Below are 26,026 nucleotides of genomic sequence, written 5' to 3'. Positions count from 1 at the left end.
GCACTTCGCATCTGCTTTCCACAGGATATGTGTGGAGAGTTTTCCTAAACTGGTCAGTGAGTACATGAACAAGAAGCTGAAGGTGGATGAGTTTGTGACCCACACACTGCCCTTCGAGCAGTTCAGAGGGCTTCGGTTTAATGCATGCTGGGAAATGGTAAGGCATTGCAGTAGAATCACATCAAAGCCAGCTTTCCATTTTTCCACATTTTATACAAAGTTATAAATCATTACCATCCTTTCCCATTTCTTGCTTTGCAGTATCCGTGTTGTCCTGAAATTCTAGAAAAGGAATTTCAAGAAGAGGCTCTGAAAACCATAACATCACTCCTTATTTATCCATTTGAATTTAATACATTGTCTTACTGGTCAATTTCATTTGAAGCTCGTCGCCAGGCTAATTGCGCATAGCATTGGGAGTAAGTGTCTAGTCTAATAAATGAGATTAATTTAATTTGCAGAGTCAGATTGCCATAATGTGCACATCATGGGAAGTACAATACAAAAAAAAGAAATGCAGAACTACCAGCTAATATAAAACAATCAATATTTCAAATTATCACTATTTTAATACAGTATTCTGGAAACGGGTATTAAACTCACAGGTCTGTGGTAAACCCAAACTTCTGCTGGAATAGAGCCTTTGGCATTTATACAGTCTTCACACTCAAACATACACACAACTACAGAACAGCTGCTTATCACTCCATCATAGAAGAAATAAAAAGGTGGCAGAGAAACTGTGGAAAGATTGGAAATGGAGACTTAAGACTGTTGCTCGCACCAGCAAATCGGCAGCATACCAAGGTAAATAGCGATTGACTGGACTGAGGAATAATGGACACATGCTGCCTGGACATTATCCAGCATGCTTATTCTTAATTCACAAAGATTAAGGCTCAACGCGCTACACCAGGCCAATTTCAATCCAGACCTCAGGGTTCGTAGCACTGTCAACTTTCATCCCGATTCAAAGCAGACCTGGGGATGTCAGGTGAGGAACTCTGGTCAAATCAATAAACATTAACCAACTAGTTCACTACCAGAGAAAAAAGAAAACCAGCAGTGCTGCAGACCTCAGGGCCCGGGTTTGAATAGACCTGCACTACACACCTTAACAGAACACTACAGTTGAGCTGAACCGCTCCCCTTCCCTGGCCACATCTGGCCGGTCAATAGGAGCCCGGCTGCCTTGCTATCAATTAAGCAACACAGTACGGTGGCACATGTCTAGAAGTCATGGGGTCAAACTAAAGCCTGATCCCTTCCATACCTCTGCAGTTATACACATCAACAGAATCCAAGCTCACAATCAAAGTAAGAATTCAACCTGCAACTGCGCAAAGCCACATTTCATGAATACACTTCCCTTCTCTTATTCCTATTCATTTCCTGATGAGACAGTTATTTTTATTTTTATTTTTTAAACAGCCTAGATAAAACAATCCACACAGTTGATAGATGTATTCAAGTACTTTCCGTTAATTTTGGAGAAAGACACTAAATTCGTTGAACAGTGAGAGCTGGGCCACGGCGGGCGGGCAGGCGGGCCTCCAGGGGGTGTGGTGCCTCAGGTTAGAGGTGTGTGTGTGTTTGTGTGTGTGATACGACGGGGGTGCAAAAGAGAAAGCGTCCCGTGAGACAGTCCATTTGTGGCTGTACCCCCCCCCCCCAGTTTAGATTTGGTTCAGGAAGTGGGGACGTCCGTTGTCATCCAGCCGGCGCGTCAGAATGTCACAGCCCGTCTCAGTCACCAGGAGGGTGTGCTCAAACTGGGCAGAACGCTTTCCGTCCCGGGTCACTGCTGTCCAGCCATCAGGCCACGTCTCGTCCTGCCAACCACCTACGCAGAACACACACACACACACACACAGGTATACAGTTTTAAACACACAGGTAGTTTTACACATAGGTATATAATTACCAACTAATTACACACAATATTACACCCCAAATCTGTGGTCATGTCTCAGAGGGCCCTTACCTTCACAGATCATGGGTTCGATGGTGAATACATGGCCAGGCTTCATCACTCCGACTGCTTTGTTTTCTGCAAAGGAAAGAGGAAACGCACTGCTTTATACATCATCCCCCAAATCACCTTTCGATTGATAAAGTAGGCTACTATGTTATCTGAGAATAGGATGTCAATTTCACAAGCGTATTGGTGGAAGGAGAGGGAGTAGGGCCGGAACGATACAAGTATATTAATATGGTAAAAATGAAAACAAAAAAACAGACCCAATTCTTTGGTCCTTTAAAAACCTGCTGTATGTAAAATAGCGTGCTATAGCTTGGAAAATAAATAAATGTGACTAAATAAATGATTACGACATAATTGTTTGTTTCCAACATTAGGGCTGTTTTACTAAACAAGTTAAATCCACTTCGTGTTTTGTTTCCTTGCCACGATACTAACGAGTATCGCAATATAGGTACCATCCCGGCCCTAAGAGGTAGTGTTACTCACTGGCATAGTGTGGCACGTTAGGGGCAGTGTGGAACAGTTTGTGGATGCCGTGGCCACAGTAGCTCCGCACCACAGAGAAGCCATTAGCCTGGGCATGTTTCTGGATGATGTTACCAAGCTCCCTGTAGCGGATACCTGGCTTCACTAGAAAGGGGGGAAACATTAAAGCGGCATTCAGCAGTTGAAACAAAGCGTTCTCCCCACCCGTTTCTGTAAAAAGCTGAGGGATGGGGCTGGAGAAAAGTAACCACTCAAATTCATAGACAGAACTATGGATGCAAGGACTGACCATCATTGATATCAAAATTATAGTTTTAACCATGTTTTGAGGCTATATAGTGTTTGTTTACAAACATCGGTGTAAAACAAGCTTATATTTTGGGTTCTGATGGGGTACGGCAGTTGAACTAATAAGCTAATTTGGCATTTATAAGTTCTATACTTCAAGAATCAAATGGGTACATACCATTCATTTATGAGTCCAAAAATGGATGTAGCAACAGCTGATTGCCCCTTTAACTTTGAGATAGTGACCTAATTGTTAAAGAAATCAAGTTCATCATTATGATTATCTGGCATCAGGTAAGAGATCCTACCGGAGTCGATGGCTTGCATAAGGCATTCAAAGGTGGTCTGGACAAGTTTTTTCGCCCCTTCATCTGCCTCTCCAACGAAGAAGGTCTCGTTGAGGTCTCCATGAAATCCATTGTGGTACACAGTAATATCCACTGCAAAGGAGGAGGGAAAGAGATGCCGAACATTAGCAGAAATACACACACGCTAGGGAGCAAAATGGCAAAGCTGAACGCTAAATGAGAGCATTTGTCTTGTTAAACCATGCTGTAAGTCAGGTTTTTGGCAGTGTCTCTGATTGGATCTGTCTCTTCTGAGGAGTCCTTCGCAGAAATATATAGGACACAGGCTACATTTTGGCTGAAGTCCTATAGACTGTTGCTGAATACTAATAAAACAATTTATCTTGTCAAACCATGCTGTGAGCAAGAAGTCTTTGGCAGTCTGTCGAATGGAAACTAGCCCATTCTCCATGTGCATCTCAATAGTCTAAGGTGGCTGTATCTCCTAGTGAAACCCCATCATACTCAATGATCTGATAATAGCATATACATTAGGTGAAAGCATATGGAGGATGCCAACTAGGGATTTGCTTTTCACCTGCCCAGTCCATTCACATCAGTAAAGATTGAGAGTGATATGAGGAAAAGAAGTCACTTGACACTATGGAGATTCCTCCTGGGAAGCCTACCGTTGAGGATATCCCCATCCACCAGAGGTCTCCTGTCTGGGATGCCGTGGCAGATGACCTCGTTGACTGACGTGCAGCAGGACTTGGGGAAGTTGTAGTAGTTGAGAGGGGAGGGGTAACAGTTTCTGGCTGTGCAGGCCTGGAGGGAGGAAGAATAAAGTACTTACACATCAACGATCAAGACGAGGGAGAGAGGAGAATAGAGTGAGAAAGGAAGAGAGCGAGAGGAGAAAGCGAGTGGATGGGAGAGGGGTAAAGGAGGCCAGCATCTTTACCAGGTGCACAGTGTGGTCAATCTCCTCCGTGGTCATGCCAGGTTTTACCATCAGGGCGGCGATGTCGAGCACCTCTCGGGCCAGCTACAAAAATACAGAAATATTGTCTTTACATTTCAAACCACTGTTTTTTTAAACAGTTAATAACGTCAATGGAGAAAGGTTACAAAGCAATTGAACAATTTACCTTACACACAACTGTCATGCCCTCAATGTCTTCGGCAGAAAGGATCTTGATCTGTGAAGTGCCCTTCAAAGACTGTTCCGACTCAGACATGCCTTTTTTTTAAAGCAAAGGGAGAAGAATAGGCATACAGGCTTCATTTTAACATCACTATTCCATCCATACACACCAAACACACCCTGATCAGCCTTCCATCAAACTGAGTCAAAGAACGTCACTTTCACTCAAAACTGACTGCCACGGTGGACTGACTCAACCACCTCTTGCATCTGCTCAAACATAACTACTTAGTGTCATTACACTCCAAAGCGCACACCACATTGCCACTATATCAACCTCCTTGCTACTGGAAAGAGCTTAATGTAGAGTACTGACCATAGTATAGTACTACCTTCATCCATTGTCACATCCTTCTTATGATACAATGTGTCCCTAGCTTTACTTAGAAGCCCACATCCTCACAGAATAGATTCACTACATCAAATTAAAGTAGACACCAAACGTCTTCACCTAACCTGGCTATATTAAAGAAAATGAATAGAACACATCACCGCACGTCACGAAGATGTAGTCCTACACAAGTCGACCAAGAGGCATGATCATGTCGCTCTGCAGACCTCCTGAAGCTAGTTCCAAATCAACCTCTACCGCCTATATTAGACATCTGCAGAGCTGAAAGGATCCCCGTCTTCCAGCTGAGTGGAATTTTCTCTATATTATTTACTCATGTGCAAATATTTCAGATCTACATAATTCTGTACTATGGGGGCCTTTGTATTGACATAGGCATACAGTTATGGTTGAGCCACATAGTTTAATAGACTATTTTCATTGGAATGACATTCTTATTGTACAGTTATCTGGTTATGAGATCACAAAACCAAACAATGTTTACATACAATGTATAGACCACAGCATTGATATGAGCTTCATAATCAGTGTAGGCAACATCACTGACGCATGGGCCACAACCACATCAGTCAGTTGATCAACCACTTATGAGACGACATGACTACTGTACAACACCCACAGCACTACGATACAATACAGATCATAGCTCTACTGCAGCAAAATATGAAAAGAACGCCATGCAAAAATATGTGGGGCCATGCTTTCGTTTCCTGCCGGGTGTTCACCAATTGAGACATACGAAATAAACAAAAGAGTTACACAATAAGAGGAGCGACAGTAAACAGACAACTGGGCGTGGGATGGGGGATGGGGGGTGGGTGGGGTTGTGGAGTAGGACGTACCTGCCATAAGACCCACTTCTGCTGCTGAAGTGATGAGTAGAAAAGAGCTTCAGACACCAGCCTCTCACACTCAATCACGCGAGCGCAAATACACATGCACACTTCCTCTCAAACACTCACAAGCGCTTGCATACATAGCCACACGCAAACAAAGTGGGAATGACTGTGGCATCAACAAAGATGAATAAGCTTCTTTCAGAGGGTAGCAAATGTATACAGGAATCCCAATGTTAAAGCTACAGTTTGTCTACAGAAGGTAACAATGTATTCTATGGTAAGGTTTACTAGTCTAATGCACTGAGGTGGAGTCAATTTCATTTCAATTAAGGATAAATTAAAGGAATTAATTTCATAATTGACAGAGTTCAAGTGATATTGACCAAAACCTTGCTAAGAAACTAGCAAAAAGACAGACTGCTACAACTATCTACAACAGCCATTTAACTCGGGGGTTAAAGCAAAAATAAATCCCATGACTGAAACTTAAGTCGATCTCAAATCGATTGTCTGCGGCCAAGTTAACCTCCCCTTTCATTAAGAAAGTCATGACCATCATGCTTTTAGGGAAAGAGGATAATTTTGTACATGTATTAAACTGCGAGTTTGGCCAATTCCAGTCCCCTTGCTTAAGGCCTTTGCAGACTGTACGTCAGATCCAGTCTTTTACGATTATCACACGACATTACCAAATTAAAATCTTGATATTAACCTGGCCAGATTGTATGATTTGCAGTCACATTCTGCAATTGCCTTGAAAGGCTGCGTCACATTCTGCAATAGGCTTCCCCAAAATAACATGGTCATTTATTTTGATTGGCAATTTTGGGCATTTATCAAAATGATTTCAGATGTGTCATGTAAACAAGCCTAGTCGGGAAATCGTTCTTGCACAGCATGTAAACATTTAAATCAAACTATTATATTAAATCTGACTATTCACAATAATCGTATTATTGTGTGCATACTCAGTGCCAGCCGTGTTTCTATTGGTCAGTCACCAGGATCGGCTCGTAACACCAGCCAAACGATAAAGAAAATAAAAATCAGACAGAACTGTCGGAGCCTACAACCGCACATAGCGGTACTTAAAGTCGGCAGACATAGACCCCTTCACACTGAAGAGCCAAAACGTCTGACAATCGTTAACGACCTACTAATGTGTCCAATGGGGTAAATGCAGATGGACAAACCCCATGCTTCAGCCTATGTACATTTTATAGCTACTATGTAAATCAGACCCTTTCCTAAGAGACTCGAAATTGAGCTCGGGTGCATTGTGTTTCCATTGATCATCCTTGAGATGTTTCTACAATTTGATTGGAGTCCACCTGTGGCAAATTCAATTGAATGGACATGATTTGGAAAGGCACACACACACACACACCTGTCTATAAAAGGTCCCACAGTTGACAGTGCATGTAAGAGCAAAAACCAAGCCATGAGATCGAAGGAATTGTCCGTAGAGCTCCAAGACAGGATTGTGTCGAGGCACAGAACTGGAGAAGGGTACCAAAACAGCATTGAAGGTCCCCAAGAACAGTGGCCTCCATCATTCTTAAATGGAAGAAGTTTGGAACCACCAATACTCCTCCTAGAGCTAGCTGCCCGGCCAAACTGAGCAATCGGGGGAGAAGGGCCTTGGTCAGGGAGGTGACCAAGAACCCGATGGTCACTCTGACAGAGCTCTAGAGTTCCTCTGTGGAGATGGGAGAATCTTCCAGAAGGACAACCATCTCTGCAGCACTCCACCAATCAGGCCTTTATGGTAGAGTGGCAAGACGGAAGCCACCCCTCAGTAAGAAGGCACATGACAGTCTGCTTGGAGTTAGCCAAAAGGCACCTAAAGACTCAGATCATGAGAAACAAGATTCTCTGGTCTTATGAAACCAATATTGAACTCTTTGGCCTGGCACCATCCCTACAGTGAAGAATGGTGGTGGCAGCGTCATGCTGTGGGGATGTTTTTCAGTGGCAGGGACTGGGAGACTAGTCAGGATCGAGGCAAAGATGAATGGAGCAAAGTACAGAGAGATGGTAGATTATCAGACACTCAAGAAGGTGGTCTGATTTCATTATTACTGAAACAGGATACAAGTGGAAAATATAAAGATACAGTCCATAAAAAAAATTGGAGGCCCCTTACACTTCAGTGCTGTGATGCAAAAATTCTAGCAAAAATGTATAGCGCATAGAATAAAAAAAGGTATTGTCAGACATTATTCATTCTAATAAGACAGTGTTTTTACATGGAAGATACATTGGAGATAATATAAGGCAAGTACTGGAAACAATAGAACACTATGGAAAATCTGGGAAACCAGGCCTGCTATTCATAGCAGACTTCGAAAAGGCATTTGATAAAGTACGACTGGGGTTTATACACTGCTCAAAAAAATAAAGGGAACACTAAAATAACACATCCTAGATCTGAATGAAATAATCTTATTAAATACTTTTTTCTTTACATAGTTGAATGTGCTGACAACAAAATCACACAAAAATTATCAATGGAAATCAAATTTATCAACCGATGGAGGTCTGGATTTGGGGTCACCCTCAAGTGGAAAACCACACTACAGGCTGATCCAACTTTGATGTAATGTCCTTAAAACAAGTCAAAATGAGGCTCAGTAGTGTTTGTGGCCTCCACGTGCCTGTATGACCTCCCTACAACGCCTGGGCATGCTCCTGATGAGGTGGCGGATGGTTTCCTGAGGGATCTCCTCCCAGACCTGGACTAAAGCATCCGCCAACTCCTGGACAGTCTGTGGTGCAACGTGGCGTTGGTGGATGGAGCGAGACATGATGTCCCAGATGTGCTCAATTGGATTCAGGTCTGGGGAACGGGCGGTCCATAGCATCAACGCCTTCCTCTTGCAGGAACTGCTGACACACTCCAGCCACATGAGGTCTAGCATTGTCTTGCATTAGGAGGAACCCAGGGCCAACCGCACCAGCATATGGTCTCACAAGGGGTCTGAGGATCTCATCTCGGTACCTAATGGCAGTCAGGCTACCTCTGGCGAGCACATGGAGGGCTGTGCGGCCCCCAAAGAAATGCCACCCCACACCATGACTGACCCACCGCCAAACCGGTCATGCTGGAGGATGTTGCAGGCAGCAGAACGTTCTCCACGGCGTCTCCAGACTCTGTCACGTCTGTCACGTGCTCAGTGTGAACCTGCTTTCATCTGTGAAGAGCACAGGGCGCCAGTGGCGAATTTGCCAATCTTGGTGTTCTCTGGCAAATGCCAAACATCCTGCACGGTGTTGGGCTGTAAGCACAACCCCCACCTGTGGACGTCGGGCCCTCATACCACCCTCATGGAGTCTGTTTCTGACCGTTTGAGCAGACACATGCACATTTGTGGCCTGCTGGAGGTCATTTTGCAGGGCTCTGGTAGTGCTCCTCCTGCTCCTACTTGCACAAAGGCGGAGGTAGCAGTCCTGCTGCTGGGTTGTTGCCCTCCTACGGCCTCCTCCACGTCTCCTGATGTACTGGCCTGTCTCCTGGTAGCGCCTCCATGCTTTGGACACTACGCTGACAGACACAGCAAACCTTCTTGCCACAGCTCGCATTGATGTGCCATCCTGGATGAGCTGCACTACCTGAGCCACTTGTGTGGGTTGTAGACTCCGTCTCATGCTACCACTAGAGTGAAAGCACCGCCAGCATTCAAAAGTGACCAAAACATCAGCCAGGAAGCATAGGAACTGAGAAGTGGTCTGTGGTCACCACCTGCAAAACCAGTCCTTTATTGGAGGTGTCTTGCTAATTGCCTATAATTTCCACCTGTTGTCTATTCCATTTGCACAACAGCATGTGAAATGTATTGTCAATCAGTGTTGCTTCCTAAGTGGACAGTTTGATTTCACAGAAGTGTGATTGACCTGGAGTTACATTGTGTTGTTTAAGTGTTCCCTTTAGTTTTTTGAGCAGTGTATATAAATGCCTGCAGCATTTCAATTTTGGAGAACCTCTTATAAAATGGGTCAAAATCATGTATAGTAACCCTAGGTGTAAAATAGTAAATAATGGCTAATTCTCAGAAAGTTTTAAACTGTCAAGAGAAGTTAAACAAGGTTGTCCACTATCGGCATTTCTATTTATTATGGCCATCAAGATGTTAGCTATTAAAATCAGATCCAACAATAATATCAAGGGATTAGAAATCCAGGGGTTAAAAACAAAAAGGTGTCATTGTACGCTGATGATTCATGTAATCTTTTAAATCCACAACTTGAATCCCTCCACAGCCTCAGATGATCTAGATACACTTTCTAACCTCTGGATTACAACCAAATTTTGACAAATGTACTATATTACGTATTGGATCACTAAAAAATACAATTTTTACATTACCATGTAGTTGACCAATAAAAAGGTCTGATGGTAATGTGGATATACTCTGAATACATATCCCAAAGGAAATAAATGATCTCACTCCAATACATTTTTTTATAGAAAGTTAGCAAAAATAGATAAGATCTTGCTACCATGGAAAGGTAAATCCCTGTCAATTTGTGGAAAAATCACCCTGATTAACTCTTTAGTATTATCCCAGTTTACCTATTTGCTTATGGTCTTGCCTACGCCTAGCAAACAGTTTTTTAAATTATATGAGAAAAAAGTATTCCATTTTATTTGGAACGGCAAGCCAGACAAAATTAAACAGGCCTATTTATATAATGAATATGAATTCGGAGGACAGATCGTAAATTGAAAATAATGAGAATAGAAAGGTTCAGAACTTTTGTAAGACATCACAGTACAATTGAAAAATATATGGCAAATAGAAGTCCTATATGGATGGTGTTAAGAGATAGATGGGAGGTGTTGAATGGAGTTGAAGGATGGGACTAATAACTAATAATGTAAGCATAATGTGTCCATAATAAGTATATAGGTTGTAGATTGAGAACTTTTGTGAAAGAGCACAGTTAGAAATATATGGCATATAGAAGCAAACCGGATGGACATCATGAAAATGATCGGAGAGGTTGAGAGTAGAAAAAAAATAAAATACAGAGAGATCCTTGATGAAACCTGCTCCAGAGCGCTCAGGACCTCAGACTGGGGTGAAGGTTCACCTTCCAACAGGACAACGACCCTAAACCTACAGCCAACACAACGCAGGAGTGGCTTCGGGACAAGTCTCTGAATGTCCTGGAGTGGCCCAGCCAGAGCCCGGACTTCAACCCGATCGAACGTCTCTGGAGAGACCTGAAAATAGCTGTGCAGCGACGCACCATCCAACCTGACAGAGCTTGACAGGATCTGCAGAGAAGAATGGGAGAAACTCCCCAAATACAGGTGTGCCAAGCTTGTAGCGTCATGCCCAAGAAGCCTCGAGGCTGTAACCACTGCCAAAAGGTGCTTCAAAGTACTGAGTAAAGGGTCTGAATACTTATGTAAATGTTCTATTTCAGTTTTTATTTTATACATTTGCTAACATTTCTAAATACCCATTTTTGATTTGTCATTATGGGGTATTGTGTATAGATTGATGAGGGGGGGAAAACGATTTAATCAACTTTAGAATAAGGCTGTAGCGTAACAAAATGTGGACAAAGTCAAGGGGTCTGAATACTTTCTGAAGGCACTGTATTTTGCACAACAAACATGCTTCTGTATTAGGCTGTGTCATCTCCAAAACCACCTCTCCAGAATACATATAATGGAAATCTGTCGTAGTGACAGACCTTTAACCCCTGCATCTACTCTAACCGACACAGATGAATTCATCCTGTTAACCTGTTTGCAGAGATAGTGTGTGCAATACTGAATTCCAGTTCAACAACGGGCTGTTTGTTCTCTGAACAAACATAAAAAGCCTAGGGGTAGATCACCTCTGCTATTGAGCAAACCATCTCACTAGCCAGGTTCACACTGTGTAGACTAGACTCAGGAATAGATCGGATGCAATTAACAATTAACAGCACTGTGGCAGACTTGCCAGTCTAGTGATCAATGCTGGGCAAGGACAGCAAAGCAAATCGACAGTTAAAATATTCAAATATTTCTGGATGTGCTGCTTATGGTTATATTTAACCCAGCCAAGACATATTAGGTCCAGAATTTTCTCATTTAGAAAAGTGGAACAGTAGAAAGAGGTTACTTTTTAATTTTGCCAAGACAATAGTATAGAGAACATCAGAACAGGGGGTGTGACTCATGTGAAATGGGTTATGAGTATGGGTATTCATTCACATATAACAGGGATGGGCAACTTTGATGGGGTGGGGGCCACAAAATCTGAACGCATCATGAGGGGCCGCAGTGGCTCGCGGGTCTGCGTACCCACATCCATACCAAAACATGTTTTCAACTGATGTAAAAAAATATATATATATTTTTTTCCCTTATTAATTTCTAATTTCTCCTAATTGGAGTAAACAACAACGCTTAGGCCTCTACTTCCAGCTTATACATACTATATACATTTTATGGACAGTCTATTTCACAATAGTTCTATTTTGTTTGTTTTTACTCCTGTTTTTACTCTACCCTCAAACCTCCCATCTATTTCTGATGTCCATCCAGTTTGATTTCTATTTGCCATATCTTTCCAACTGTGCTCTTTCACAAAAGTTCTTAACCTATAACCTATATACTAGGGGTGTAACGATTCGTTTTAACAACGATTTGATTTGTATCACGATTCGTGGTTGTCGATACGATTCAAGGACGATATTGGTTCATTTAGAACGATCCGAAACGATTCAGTGACTTGAAATCGATTCAGTAACCTTTTAGCCAAAAATTCAACCAGTGTGACTGAAATAAATACCTGGATACTGGACAGTGCAGGTGAAGTTTCCTAGATTCCTGTTTCTTGTAAGGACCGCAATGGTGGCTTGATAATTTCTCGCTCGTCGGCTTCTCCTCTGTCGTCCGGCATGCTATGTTTTGTTGTCTTGGCGCCTTTGCGCTGCTGCTGGCGCGATGACGTCACGGATAGGCAGACTGAATCGAGTAATGTTTAAAGCCTTTATCATTAAAAGTGCTAAGAAAAAACATCCATATAAAGTCTGACGTGCTTAAATCCAATGGGTTATTTCCTAGTATCGATACAAATCGATTTATTACATTTTAAAACGATGTTAGATCGATATATGTTGTCCAAAAGGCCAACTCGCCGAGCACAGATCGATGTAGTTGGATCATAGGAATATAAATCGATACATCGATGTAGTAGATGGATCGTTACACCCCTACTATATACGTTTTCCATTAGTCATCTTGTTATTAGTCCCAACCTTGAGCTCCAGTCAACCCCTCCCATCTATCTCTTAACACCATCCATATTGGATTTCTATTTGCCATATATTTTTCAACTGTGCTGTGATGTTTCACAAACGTTTTGAACCTTTCTATTCTCATTGTTTCTACAGATTGTAAATTGAAAATAAACATTTTTGCTGAAAGTATTATATGACTTTTCAGATCACCCAGTAGTGCTATGTGCTGGGTTAGCTCCAGGTAAATATTTATAAAATGGGTTAAACTCATGTATAGTAACTCTAGGTGTAAAATAGTAAATAATGGCTATTTCTCAAAGTATTAACTGTCAATAAGAGTAAAATAAGGTCCACTATCAGCATATCTATTTATTATGGCCAACAATAATATCAAGGGATTAGAAATCTAGGGCTTAAAAACGTAATCGTCTGATGTGGTTTCAACAGGCTTCCCGTTGCGACGACCACGAAGATCCATCTGCTAGCCCTGGCCCGCTAGCACGCGCAATCAACAGCCGTGCCTCCTGCTCGCCTGTGCTTTAGCAGCCTACGATCTGCTCCCGGACTTACTTAGTGCTGTTCACTTGACCTTATGATCACTCAGCTAATGCCTGCTGGACTGTTCCTTTACACGGTACCCAATCTTGTTTATCTGTTTAGCCTTAGCCCAAACTTTAGTCGCCATTACCAGATGTTGTTTTAGCCCTCTCGAATAACACCTATGATTGCGTTATGCCTCTCTCCCAAGTCAATATGCCTAGCCTATTGCTGTTTGGGTTAGTTCTTATTATACAATTTCACTGTAGAGCCCCAAGTTCAGCTCAACCAGCCTCAGAGATCTCCTTTGTCCCACCCCCCATACACCGGCTCAATCGGTACCTCCAGTGATGCCCTCTCTTTCATAGTTACCCAATGCTTAGGTGTACCTCCACTGTACTCATATCCTTCCATATCGTTGTCTGTACATAATGCCCTGAATCTATTCTACAACGTCCGGAAATCTGCCCCCTTTCTCTGTACCCAACGCACTAGAAGACCAGTTCTTAAAGCCTTTAGCCGTATCCTTATTCTATTCCTCCTCTGGTGAGGTAGAGGTTAACCCAGGCCCTGTAGCCCCCAGTATCACGCCTACCCCCCAGGCGCTATCATTTGTTGACTTCTGTAACCGTAACAGCCTTGGTTTCTGGCATGTCAACATCAGAAGTCTCCTCCCCAAGTTTTAGTTATTCACTGCGTTAGCACACACTGCCAACCCTGATGTTCTAGCAGTGTCTGAATCTTGGCTTAGGAAGGCCACCAAAAATTGACATTTCCATTCCAAACTACAACATTTTCCATCTAGATAGAACTGCCAAAGGGGGTGGAGTTGCAATCTACTGTAGAGATAGCCTGCAGAGCTCTATCATACTATCCAGGTCTGTGCCCAAACAGTTTGAGCTTCTACTTCTAAAAATCCACCTTTCCAGAAATAAGTCTCTCACTGTTGCCGCTTGTTACAGACCCCCCTCAGCCCCCAGTTGTGCCCTGGACACCATATGTGAATTGCTTGCCCCCCATCTATCCTCAGAGTTCGTACTGCTTGGTGACCTAAACTGGGATATGCTTAACACCCCGGCCGTCCTACAATCTAAACTAGATGCTCTCAATCTAATACAAATTATCAAGGAACCTACCAGGTACAACCATAAATCCGTAAACATGGGTACCCTCATAGATATCGTCCTGACTAATTTACCCTCTAAACTATATTGACCTCATTCTGTCAGTAGAGGATGCCTGGATGTTCTTCAAAAGTTATTTCCTCTCCATCTTAAACGAGCATGCCCCATTAAAAAAAATGCAGAACTAAGAACAGATATAGCCCCTGGTTCTCCTCAGACTTGACTGCACTTGATCAGCACAAAAACATCCTGTGGCGTACTGCATTAGCATCGAACAGCCCCTGCGATATGCAACTTTTCAGGGAAGTCAGGAACCAATATACACAATCAGTTAGGAAAGCAAAGGCTAGCTTTTTCAAACAGAAATGTGCATCCTGTAGCACTAACTCCAAAAAGTTTTGGGACATTAAAGTCCATGGAGAATAAGAGCACCTCCTGTCACCACCGATAAATCTACGATAATCGAGAATTTCAACAAGCATTTTGCTACGTCTGGCCATGCTTTCCACCTGGCTACCCCTACCCCGGCCACCAGATCTGCACCCTCCGCTGCAACTTGCCCATGCCCCCCCCACTTCTCCTTCACCCAAATTCAGATAGCTGATGTCCTGAAAGAGCTGCTAAATCTGGACCCCTACAAATCAGCTGGGCTAGACAATCTGGACCCTTTCTTTCTCAAATTAGCCGCCGAAATTGTCGCAACCCCTATTACTAGCCTGTTCAACCTCTCTTTCGTATCGTCTGAGATCCCCAGAGATTGGAAAGCTGCCGCAGTCATCCCCCTCTTCAAAGGGGGTGACACGCTAGATCCAAACTGTTACAAACCTATATCCATCCTGCCCTGCTTTTCGAAAGTATTTGAAAGCCTAGTTAAAACAGATCACTGACCGTTTCGAATCCCACCGTACCTTCTCCGCTATGCAATCTGGTCATGAGCGTACCTCAGCCACTCTCAAGGTCCTAAACGATATAATAACCGCGATCGATAAAAGACAGTACTGTGCAGCCGTCTTCATCGACCTGGCCAAGGCTTTTGACTCTGTCAACCACCGCATTCTTATTGGCAGACTAAATAGCCTTGGTTTCTCAAATGACTGCCTCGCCTGGTTCACCAACTACTTCTCAGATAGAGTTCAATGTGTCAAATCGGAGGGCCTGTTTTCTGGACCTCTGGCAGTGTCTGGGGGTGCCACAGGGTTCAATTCTCGGGCCGACTCTATTCTCTGTGTATATCAATGATATCGCTTTTGCTGCTGGTGACTCTCAGATCCACCTCTACGCAGACGACACCATTTTGTATACATCTGGCCCTTCACTGGACACCGTTAACAAACCTCCAAACGAGCTTCAATGCCATACAACACTCCTTCCGTGGCCTCCAACTGCTCTTAAACACTAGTAAAACTAAATGCATGCTCTTCAATCGAACGCTTCTTGCACCCACCCGCCCGACTAGAATCACTGCTCTCGGCGCTTCTGACTTAGAATATGTGGACAACTACAAATACCTAGGTGTCTGGTTAGACCGTAAAATCTCCTTCCAGACTCACATTAAGCATCTCCAATCCAAAGTGAAATCTAGAATTGGCTTCCTATTTCGCAACAAAGCCTCCTTCACTCATGCTGCTAAACATGCCCTCGTGCTCATGCTCCAGGTCATCTATAAATCACTTCTAGGCAAATCCCGCCTTATCTTAGATCATTGGTCACCATAGCAATACCCACCCGTAGTATGCATTCCAGCAGGTACATCTCACTGGTCATCCCCAAAGCCAACACCTCCTTTGGCCGCCATTCCTTCCAGTTCTCTGCTGCAAATGACTGGAACGAACTGCAAATATCTCTGAAGCTGGAGACACTTCTCTCCCTCACTAACTTTAAGCATCAGTTGTCAGAGCAGCTTACCGATCACTGCACCTGCACATCTGTAATTAGCCCACCCAACTACCTCATCCCCATATTATTATTTATTTTGCTCATTTGCACCCCAGTATATCTATTTGCACATCATCTTCTGCACATCTATCACTCCAGTGTTAATACTAAATTGTAATTATTTTGCACTATGGCCTATTTATTGCCTTACCTCCAGAACTTACTACATTTACACACACTGTATATAGATTTTCTATTGTGTTTTTAACAGTACGTTTTGATTATTCCATATGTAACTCTGTGTTGTTTTTAAATCGCACTGCTTTGCTTTATCTTGGCCAGGTCGCAGTTGTAAATGACTCAACTGGCTTACCTGGTTAAATAAAAGTTAAATAAAAAATTATATTTCACCACTTTTACTTCACTACATTCCTAAAGAAAATAAATGTACTTTTTACTCCATTCATTTCCCTTGACACCAAAAAGTACTCGTTACATTTTGAATGCTTAGCAGAACAGGAAAATGGTCCAATTCACACACTTAAAGAGAACATCCCTAGTCATCCCTACAGCATCTGATCTGGCGGACTCACTAAACAAATGCTTACTTTGTAAATGATGTCTGAGTGTTGGAGTGTGCCCCTGGCTATCCGTAAATTAAAAAACAAGAAAATCGTGCCGTCTGGTTTGCTTATTATACGGAATTTAAAATGATTAATACTGTTACTTTTGATACTTAACCAAATATTTTTAGACTTTTACTCAAGTAGTATTTTACTGGGTGACTTCCACTTTTAATGGAAAATTACTCAAGTAGAAAAAGGAGTCTTTACTTTTACTCAAGTACGACAATTGGGTACATTTTCCACCACTGATTATAGCCTGCCCTACCCCAAACATTGTTTAATAATTAATATCCCATTATGGTGCAGGAGACATAGATTTGATTTTTCCCCTTTGAGGAGTGAGGGTTAGGTTACAGAAAGAAATGCAACAAGCACCAACAACCACTTGTAATCAGTTGTCTTTTAAAATGTGACACTTGTGGTCTCTCAGGTGCACGCACAAGGGAGGGATGGTTGTAAATCCCACAAGCGTGAGATGGAATAGTGTTTTATTTGGGAGTCGGTTTCTCTTTTGACTTCAGATGTTTCATTGTGGAAAAGCTGCTCTTGCAAATGTGCTCCCTCTCTCAAGTGTGGGAAACTGGACTCGGGCAACAGTTTCCAAAACTCAATCCCCCTCTCGTTCCATTTTGATTGAAGGGGTTGGCCTGCAACTCGCAAAGCTCCATTTGCAAGTCGGCGGGCTGTTCATTCCCAACGGAGGAGATTGGTTCAGTGAACAGATGGATACGAGGCTGCATATCGTGGAAGTCTTGAAAGCGATCTTTGAATTGCTCCTGTAATGTTGTGATGTCATCTGTGTACCTGCTGAAGGGGATGGTGTTCTCGCATTCAGAGATGTCAGGGTACATGTGGGAAAGTGGGCCGGATTTGGCAGATCTAATGACAGGTGGTCTTTGAACAGCTCGAGTTTGCGCTGAAACCCATTCACATTGGCGTAAAAACATCTCATTCTTGCATCTTCAGACTCAAGACATTCAGATGCTGGGTTATGTCATTGAGAAAGGTCAGAGCAGAGAGAAAGCTGATATCCCTCAATTTTTCACAATAACCACTCGTATCCACACTGATGCTCCCCTCCAAAAACAGAGAGATCTATGTGCGCAATGAAAAAAACCTCTCCAGGCATTTACCGCGGCTCATCCATCGTATCCCTGTGTGAAGTTGCAGATCACCATATGCATCGTCGACCTCATCTAGGGAGGCCACAAACTTCGATGGTTGACAGATCTGTTCGCTCATCGGATCAAGTTGGAAACTTGTCACAACATCCACGACATGACTGAAGTTCAGCTTCTTTCCAGAGAGCTTCCTACAATTATAAAATGTGTAAAATGTGACATTTCAGTTTAAGTTATTTATACACTGAAAAAATATACATCTGATTTAGAATCTGATTGATTGATTGCTTCTGTGGACAGGTGTCTTTTATACAGGTAACAAGCTGAGATTAGGAGCACTCCCTTTAAGAGTGTGCTCCTAATCTCAGCTCGTTACCTGTATAAAAAGACACCTGGGAGCCAGAAATCTTTCTGATTGAGAGGGGGTCAAATACTTATTTCCCCTCATTAAAATTCAAATCAATTTCTAACATTTTTGACATGCGTTTTTCTGGATTTTTTTGTTGTTATTCTGTCTCTCACTGTTCAAATAAACCTACCATTAAAATTATAGACTGATCATTTCTTTGTCAGTGGGCAAACGTACAAAATCAGCAGGGGATCAAATACTTTTTTCCCCCCTCACTGTATGATAGTCAAGGCCTATCCTATTTAACCATTTCTGTACGTATCCTATCCGACATTCTTCAGATATACTACATACTCTATCCACATTGTCTATTCTGGGCTCCCGAGTGGCGCAGCGGTCTAAGGCACTGCATCTCAGTGCTAGAGGCATCACTACAGACCCTGGTTCGATCACAGGCAGGATCACAATTCGGCCGTGATTTGGAGTCCCATCGTCCGGGTTCGGCCGGGGTAGGCACTCATTGTAAATAAGAATTTGTGGTCCTCTGTAGCTCAGCTGGTAGAGCACGGCGCTTGTAACGCCAAGGTAGTGGGTTCGAGCCCCGGGACCACCCATACACAAAAATAAAATGAATGCACGCATGACTAAGTCGCTTTGGATAAAAGCGTCTGCTAAATGGCTTATTATTATTATTAACCGACTTGCCTAGTTCAATAAAAGTGAAAATAATTCAAATAAAAATACAGTGGCTTGCAAAAGTATTCGCCTTGGCATTTTTCCTATTTTATTGTCTTCCAACCTGGAATTAAAATGGATTTTTGGGGGGTTTGTATCTTTTGATTTAAACAACATGCCTACCACTTTGAAGATGCAAAATATTTTTTCTTGTGAAAAACAAGAAATAAGACAAAAGAACAGCGTGCATAACTATTCACCCCCAAAAGTCAACTTTGTAGAGCCACCTTTTGCAGCAATTACAGCTGCAAGTCTCTTGGGGTGTCTCTATAAGCTTGGTACGTCTAGCCACTGGGATTTATGCCCATTCTTCAAGGCAAAACTGCTCCAGCTCCTTCAAATTGGATGGGTTCCGCTAGTGTACAGCAATCTTTAAGTCATACCACACACAGATTCTTAATTGGATTGAGGTCTGGGCTTTGACTAGGCCATTCAAAGACATTTAAATGTTTTCCCTTAAACCACTCAAGTGTTGCTTTAGCAGTATGCTTAGGGTCATTGTCCTGCTGGAAGGTGAACTGATCTCATCTGACCAGAGTACCTTCTTCCATATGTTTGGGGAGTCTCACACATGCCTTTTGGCGAACACCAAACACGTTTGCTTATTTTTTTCTTTAAGCAATGGCTTTTTTCTGGCCACTCTTCCGTAAAGCCCAGATCTGTGGAGTGTACGGCTTAAAGTGGTCCTATGGATAGATACTCCAAGCTACGCTGTGGAGCTTTGCAGCTCGTTCAGGGTTATCTTTGGTCTCTTTGTTGCCTCTCTGATTAATGCCCTCCTTGCCTGGTCCGTGAGTTTTGGTGGGCGGCCCTCTCTTGGACGGTTTGTTGTGGTGCCATATTCTTTCCATTTTTTAATAAATGGATTTAATGGTGCTCTGTGGGATGTTCAAAGTTTCTGATAAAAAAATTTATAAGCCAACCCTGATCTGTACTTCTCCACAACTTTGTCCCTGACCTGTTTGGAAAGCTCCTTGGTCTTCATGGTGCCGCTTGCTTGGTGGTGCCCCTTGCTTAGCGGTGTTGCAGACTCTGGGGCCATTCAGAACAGTTGTGTGTGTGTGTACATACAGTGTGGAGAACAAGTATTTGATACACTGCCGATTTTGCAGGTTTTCATACTTACAAAGCATGTAGAGGTCTGACATTTTTATCATAGGTACACTTCAACTGTGAGAGACGGAATCTAAAACACAAATCCAGAAAATCACATTGTATGATTTTTAAGTAATTAATTTGCATTTTATTGCATGACATAAGTATTTGATCACCTACCAACCAGTAAAAATTCCAGCTCTCACACACTCTTTTCTTTTAGAAGCCCTCCTGTTCTCCACTCATTACCTGTATTAACTGCACCTGTTTGAACTCGTTACCTGTATAAAAGACACCTGTTCACACACTCAAACAGACTCCAACCTCTCTACAATGGCCAAGACCAGAGAGCTGTGTAAGGACATCAGGGATAAAATTATAGACCTGCACAAGGCTAGGATGGGCTACAGGACAATAGGCAAGCAGCTTGGTGAGAAGGCAACAACTGTTGGCGCAATTATTAGAAAATGGAAGAAGTTCAAGATGACGGTCAATCACCCTCGGTCTGGGGCTCCATGCAAGATCTCACCTTGTGGGGCATCAATGATCATGAGGAAGGTGAGGGATCAGCCCAGAACTACACGGCAGGACCTGGTCAATGACCTGAAGAGTGTTGGGACCACAGTCTCAAAGAAAACCATTAGTAACACACTACGCCGTCATGGATTAAAATCCTGCAGCGCACGCAAGGTCCCCCTGCTCAAGCCAGCGCATGTCCAGGCCCGTCTGAAGTTTGCCAATGACCATCTGGATGATCCAGAGGAGGAATGGGAGAAGGTCATGTGGTCTGATGAGAAAAAAATATAGCTTTTTGGTCTAAACTCCACTCGCCGTGTTTGGAGGAAGAAGGATGAGTACAACCCCAAGAACACCATCCCAACCGTGAAGCATGGAGGTGGAAACATTCTTTGGGGATGCTTTTCTGCAAAGGGGACAGGACGACTGCACCGTATTGAGGGGAGGATGGATGGGGCCATGTATCACGAGATCTTGGCCAACAACCTCCTTCCCTCAGTAAGAGCATTGAAGATGGGTCGTGGCTGGGTCTTCCAGCATGACAACGACCCAAAACACACAGCCAGGGCAACTAAGAAGTGGCTCCGTAAGAAGCATCTCAAGGTCCTGGAGTGGCCTAGCCAGTCTCCAGACCTGAACCCAATAGAAAATCTTTGGAGGGAGCTGAAAGTCCGTATTGCCCAGCGACAGCCCCTAAACCTGAAGGATCTGGAGAAGGTCTGTATGGCGGAGTGGGCCAAAATCCCTGCTGCAGTGTGTGCAAACCTGGTCAAGACCTACAGGAAACGTATGATCTCTGTAATTGCAAACAAAGGTTTCTGTACCAAATATTAAGTTCTGCTTTTCTGATGTATCAAATACTTATGTCATGCAATAAAATGCAAATTAATTACTTAAGTCATACAATGTGATTTTCTGGATTTTTGTTTTAGATTCAGTCTCTCACAGTTGAAGTGTACCTATGATGAAAATTACAGACCTCTACATGCTTTGTAAGTAGGAAAACCTGCAAAATCAGCAGTGTATCAAATACTTGTTCTCCCCACTGTGTGTGTATATATAAGTTATTTTTTCCACCAATTTGGACTATTTTGTGTATGTCCATTACATTAAATCCAAATAAAAATCAATTTAAATTACAGGTTTTAATGCAACAAAATAGGAAAACCGCCAAGGGGGATTAATACTTTTGCAAGGCACTGTACATGTTTGTGTATCTTGGTTTTTAGATTTGTAATGATGGCTGCACTAGCAGCACCAGTGTACTTGCCATATTTCTCTCTGGTTGCTGTTGTAGTGGCGACGGAGGTTCTAATCTTTCATCACAGATACGTTCTGCAAGCACACCAAACATTGTGGTCTACCTTTGAATTCAGTGACAGATAATCAGTCTCACATGGTTGAAATATGTGATTTTCATGCTAAATGTTCCTATTGCTAGAGCTCATGATGACTCACTCATCGCTGGAGCCAACTTGCTTGCTGGCAGGTGTTTTACCTGCAGCTTGTCCATTCTAGTTTAGCACAGTTCACCCGATTGGTAAAGAGTACTTATTACAACAATTTATTATCCTTCAGTAGCCATAGGGGAGCTCACTCTAGTGGCCAAAGTAAACATTGCTACGTTTGAAATGACGGTAAAGTTAAATTAGCCTATTGTTAGCTGACATTGGCTAATTGAGTGACCGCCAGTGACTGACGAGAAAAACTGCTGATGCACAAGACCATTTCAAAATTACACCTTGTGTATTCTACTATAACTCAAGAGTTAGTTGAGACCCTGAATGAGTTCCAAATGTGTGTGTGTATATGGGTTTTTTTTGTGTAAAAATGAATCATTTTTTTGTAATTTCTCCGCGGGCCACCAAAAAGGGGGCCAGCGGGCCGCCAGTTGCCCATCCCTGACATATAACATGGTTAGTGAAATTTGTTATGCAGTAGCTGGCCAGTATCAACATGCCAATCAGATTCCTATTCCATTCAAGCTCATGTCTATCTATCCATCCAAGTTTACATGGTTACCTCCATTTGGCCATGGAGGAAAATGTTCAAGCCCCTTGCCATCCAGAGAAACTGAAGTGGAATTCACAGTGCGAGTGTGCACTGGCTACTACTTACTTACTCTCAGACTCTGCAGCTTCAGTAAAGAAATACACAGGTGTTGTAACAGTCTAAATTAAATTACCTGTTGGATCTTTAGAAGGGTTGTGGGATCATAGGCAAATTGATGCATGGGAATCGACTCATGCCATGTTTGAACATTGAAAATCTGTAGCAAATAGAGCCATTAAATGCATAGAAATAGAATGAATAGAACAGACAAATCATTGACTTGGATGGGGACTCCCGGTCTATTCATTCTATTTCTATGCAATTAATCCTATACGATAGCAGAAATTCTGATAGATAACTTTTGAAAAACTGGTCCCTGATGATCACGAACAACTGACGTGACATTCTCACTCGTGTCCCGGCGTGCCATTTGGATGAATGTGCCATGAGTGGAGAGACTGTAACCATGGCTACCTGGTGGCTGATCAGCAGTCAGGTGACATGGTTACCTTGTGGAGTGGCTCCTCGCGATAGAGGTTACATAATGAATAATCAGCTTTAATGGAATCTAGGGCTGGGGCAGTAACCCATTTTCTATGACTGATGTCACCTGATGTTAAACATAGAAACATCAATACCTGTCTGGGTACAGTACTGGGTATTGACAGTGTACATTTCTCAGATAAAGTGTAATGTTTCAATATCAACACAATTCATGACAAAGAATACTAGCTTTGAGAAGATTTTCAAATGGACAGCAAAGGATTTCTTAAAACTTAAAAGCAACTGGAGGCGGTCTAAGAGGAGTAGCGTTACCTAGTGGATGGTCGGCATAGTCAGGTCTTTCAATGTCACCGGGGACATGCCTCATGGGAGTCTACATGGGGAACCAATGACAGGAGAGATTGATTACATGGAGCTCACAGAAGGAACCAACAAGACGAGAGTTTAGAGACATGATTACACAGCTCCCGGGGGCTAATGAGTAAACTTTACACAAAGTTTGTGTGGCTTACATCTATTAAATAATGTTGTGTTGACGTATGTTGGACTACTAGGTAGTTAAGAAAAAAAGCTCTTATCAGCACATTAGCCCCATTTAGAAATGTACAAGAAAGGTGGCCTTACGAGTGGGTAGTGAGGGCGTAGTTTTCCCGTGTAGCGGTAGCCAGGCCATGGGTCTGTGTTGGTGTCGTTCTCCACACAGTTCTTTGCCTCATCCTGGTTCTTATCATCCTCTGCAAAAACAGAATGTAATATAGGACATCTGATTTGACACCATTTTGAAAGATCAGTTAGGTGTTCACACATACACACTAGACTACTCTAGGGCAAGCTTACCCTGTGAGGGCCCAGTGTGCTTTCATTTACATTGATTAGTTGAATCCGGTGTATTGCTGCCTGGCTGGGGGGGAGCCTGTACACTCACCGAATCTCACAGATTGTCCGCACCTGCTCTAATGGCTGGTACGGATTGCAGTGTCTCGTCCATTTTGAATGGCTACACCATTGCTCTATTTCACCATCAAAATTAGAGGATGGAAAAGCTTGGCCATTTATGTGGGCTTTCACATATTCTATGCCTTCAGATGATAGGTCATGTAAGAATGGGAACAATGACAGAAAGCCCATGAAGGGACATTGTGGTATGTTTGAAAAATGATTTGTGCGATAGGATATTGCTGAGGAGGATACATACTTGCTTTTTTGTGCATCTGCTTGTGAGTGGCCCAGCTCCCTTTGAAGCACTCCTGAATGAGGGGACAAAGAGAGGAGAGATACATCCATATGAGACTCCGTACATCAGGGGTGTGTGACCTCAATCAATGGCAGCAGTATCTTCTGGTTGTTTGTTTCTCACTGGCACCAATTGCAGAATCAATTCCTCTAATCGTTTGTGGACTGGGAGTTGTGCATCCCTGCTCAAAACTATAAAAAGGCAGAGGGAGAGAGATCAATGGGCTCTGAATTTCACACATGCTACATAAACCACTTTCCAGTTTCTTACAAGACTAGGTCAATGGCCAGTTGACCATGACTAACATCTCTGCTGCTCAGTTAATTTTTTGACCAGTGACCACTAGAATAGTAAGAGAGCAGTGGGGTAAAAATATCCCACCGACTTCAGCTGGCCTCATGACTCTGGGTAGGAAAGAGGCTCTGACAGAGCTGCCTGCATGGAACGTCAGAGCAGATCTCCCTACCTCCCCAATCGGTCTCTGCCAAAACTGAATCTAGGCCTATGCTGCCAGACTGTGATAAGTTTTAAACTAGTTACACTTCCTTTTACCTTTAATGGCACACAGCTAAACCACAGACAGATGGGTTAATTATAAATACATTTGGCTAAACTGCAACTGGGGCCTGCATCCTTCTTTCCTTGTACCCTTGGCAATTTCAATGATTGACAGTGGTTTACATACTCTTACCCATTGGTAAAAGTGATCGTGAAAAGCAGGTCAACATTTCAGACAAACAAGCCACAGGTGGGTTACTACAGCCAGACCAGGAGCAGAGAAATCAAATGAATAAGCATGGCTACATCAGCTTGTAGAAAGTATGCCTCAGCTAGTTAGCTTGCTTAGCAGTTAGCTAGCTAGTCATTTAATTCATTGCAATAACCAATGCCAATGAGAAAACTAGGCTAACTACCCAACTAACGTTAGCTTGTTAGACTTCAAAGTTGATGCTGATTAACAAACACAGCGCTAGCGAATTAGTTCGCTAACGTTAGTAGCTAGCTAACTAGCGCTAAACTAACTAGTTAGGATACCCATAAACTACAATAAACGTATCAACAAGCATTTTTCATACAGGGGGATAATGTTAGCTATTGGCTTCAAATAAAGTTCCTAGATAATGTGTTTGCAAACCATTGTTTTTTAGCTACGGGTTTAAGCAGAAAACGCTTGCAGTTAGCTAGCTTCGTATGCTAGGCTACTTAAATGGGTGTGAGGAAACTCAATCAGGGCAGCTTTGTCAGCGCTAGCTACCTCGTGATGAAGGATGCTGGGCCGCTGTGTGTATCATGTCAGACCCCTTTCAAACTGAATGAATTAGAAAACGAATGCTACCTGAGAGCAGAAGTATGAGCCTTGGATCCCGAGCTTGATACAGGTTGGACACTGAAGTTTGGCCTCGCTGCTACAACCTTCTGTTTCGCATTCCCGTGCCTCGATAGCCGCCATGCCTGCCTGCAGTCTAGAGGGGTAGAGACTGAGGGGGAGTGGACGGTCTGTCGGCTGGAGAAAACCTCGCCAGCCGGAGCTATAACGTGTTCCCTTTTGCAGGGACATCACCGGATAGAA

At 42.9% G+C, this 26,026-nt stretch overlaps 1 protein-coding gene across 3 annotated transcripts; it reads right to left on the bottom strand.

Annotated features, from left to right (window-relative positions):
• Positions 1-1,388: 1,388 nt before the first annotated feature.
• Positions 1,389-26,026, bottom strand: LOC121539423 (methionine aminopeptidase 1). 3 transcript variants are annotated; one of them, XM_041847914.2, is made up of 12 exons: positions 25,793-26,026; positions 24,418-24,469; positions 23,847-23,956; positions 23,535-23,595; positions 5,447-5,470; positions 4,197-4,288; positions 4,010-4,093; positions 3,735-3,873; positions 3,067-3,198; positions 2,471-2,614; positions 1,985-2,050; positions 1,389-1,843 (listed from the first exon to the last, which is right to left on the bottom strand). In XM_041847914.2, exons 1-12 carry the CDS (start codon positions 26,012-26,014, stop codon positions 1,677-1,679), a joined length of 1,293 nt encoding a protein of 430 aa, XP_041703848.1. In that variant the 5' UTR covers positions 26,015-26,026; the 3' UTR covers positions 1,389-1,676. The 3 variants fall into 3 exon arrangements, with proteins under 3 accessions (XP_041703848.1, XP_041703849.1, XP_041703850.1); XM_041847915.2 differs by having other exon boundaries at positions 5,447-5,467; XM_041847916.2 differs by lacking the exon at positions 5,447-5,470.

This window comes from Coregonus clupeaformis, chromosome 25 (genome assembly GCF_020615455.1).
Source record: "Coregonus clupeaformis isolate EN_2021a chromosome 25, ASM2061545v1, whole genome shotgun sequence".
In the NCBI taxonomy this organism is placed as follows: domain Eukaryota; kingdom Metazoa; phylum Chordata; class Actinopteri; order Salmoniformes; family Salmonidae; genus Coregonus; species Coregonus clupeaformis.
This window is presented reverse-complemented; position numbering and strand designations above follow the sequence as displayed.

Bases quoted from the DNA above. Each gene is read 5' to 3' on its own strand.
- LOC121539423 (XM_041847914.2), bottom strand. From the start codon at position 26,014: ATGTCCCTGCAAAAGGGAACACGTTATAGCTCCGGCTGGCGAGGTTTT. The intron at 4,289-5,446 runs GTACGTCCTACT...TTTAAAAAAAAG, and splicing joins AGAAGTGGGTCTTATGGCAG to GCATGTCTGAGTCGGAACAG. The intron at 4,094-4,196 runs GTAAATTGTTCA...GTATTTTTGTAG, and splicing joins GCATGACAGTTGTGTGTAAG to CTGGCCCGAGAGGTGCTCGA.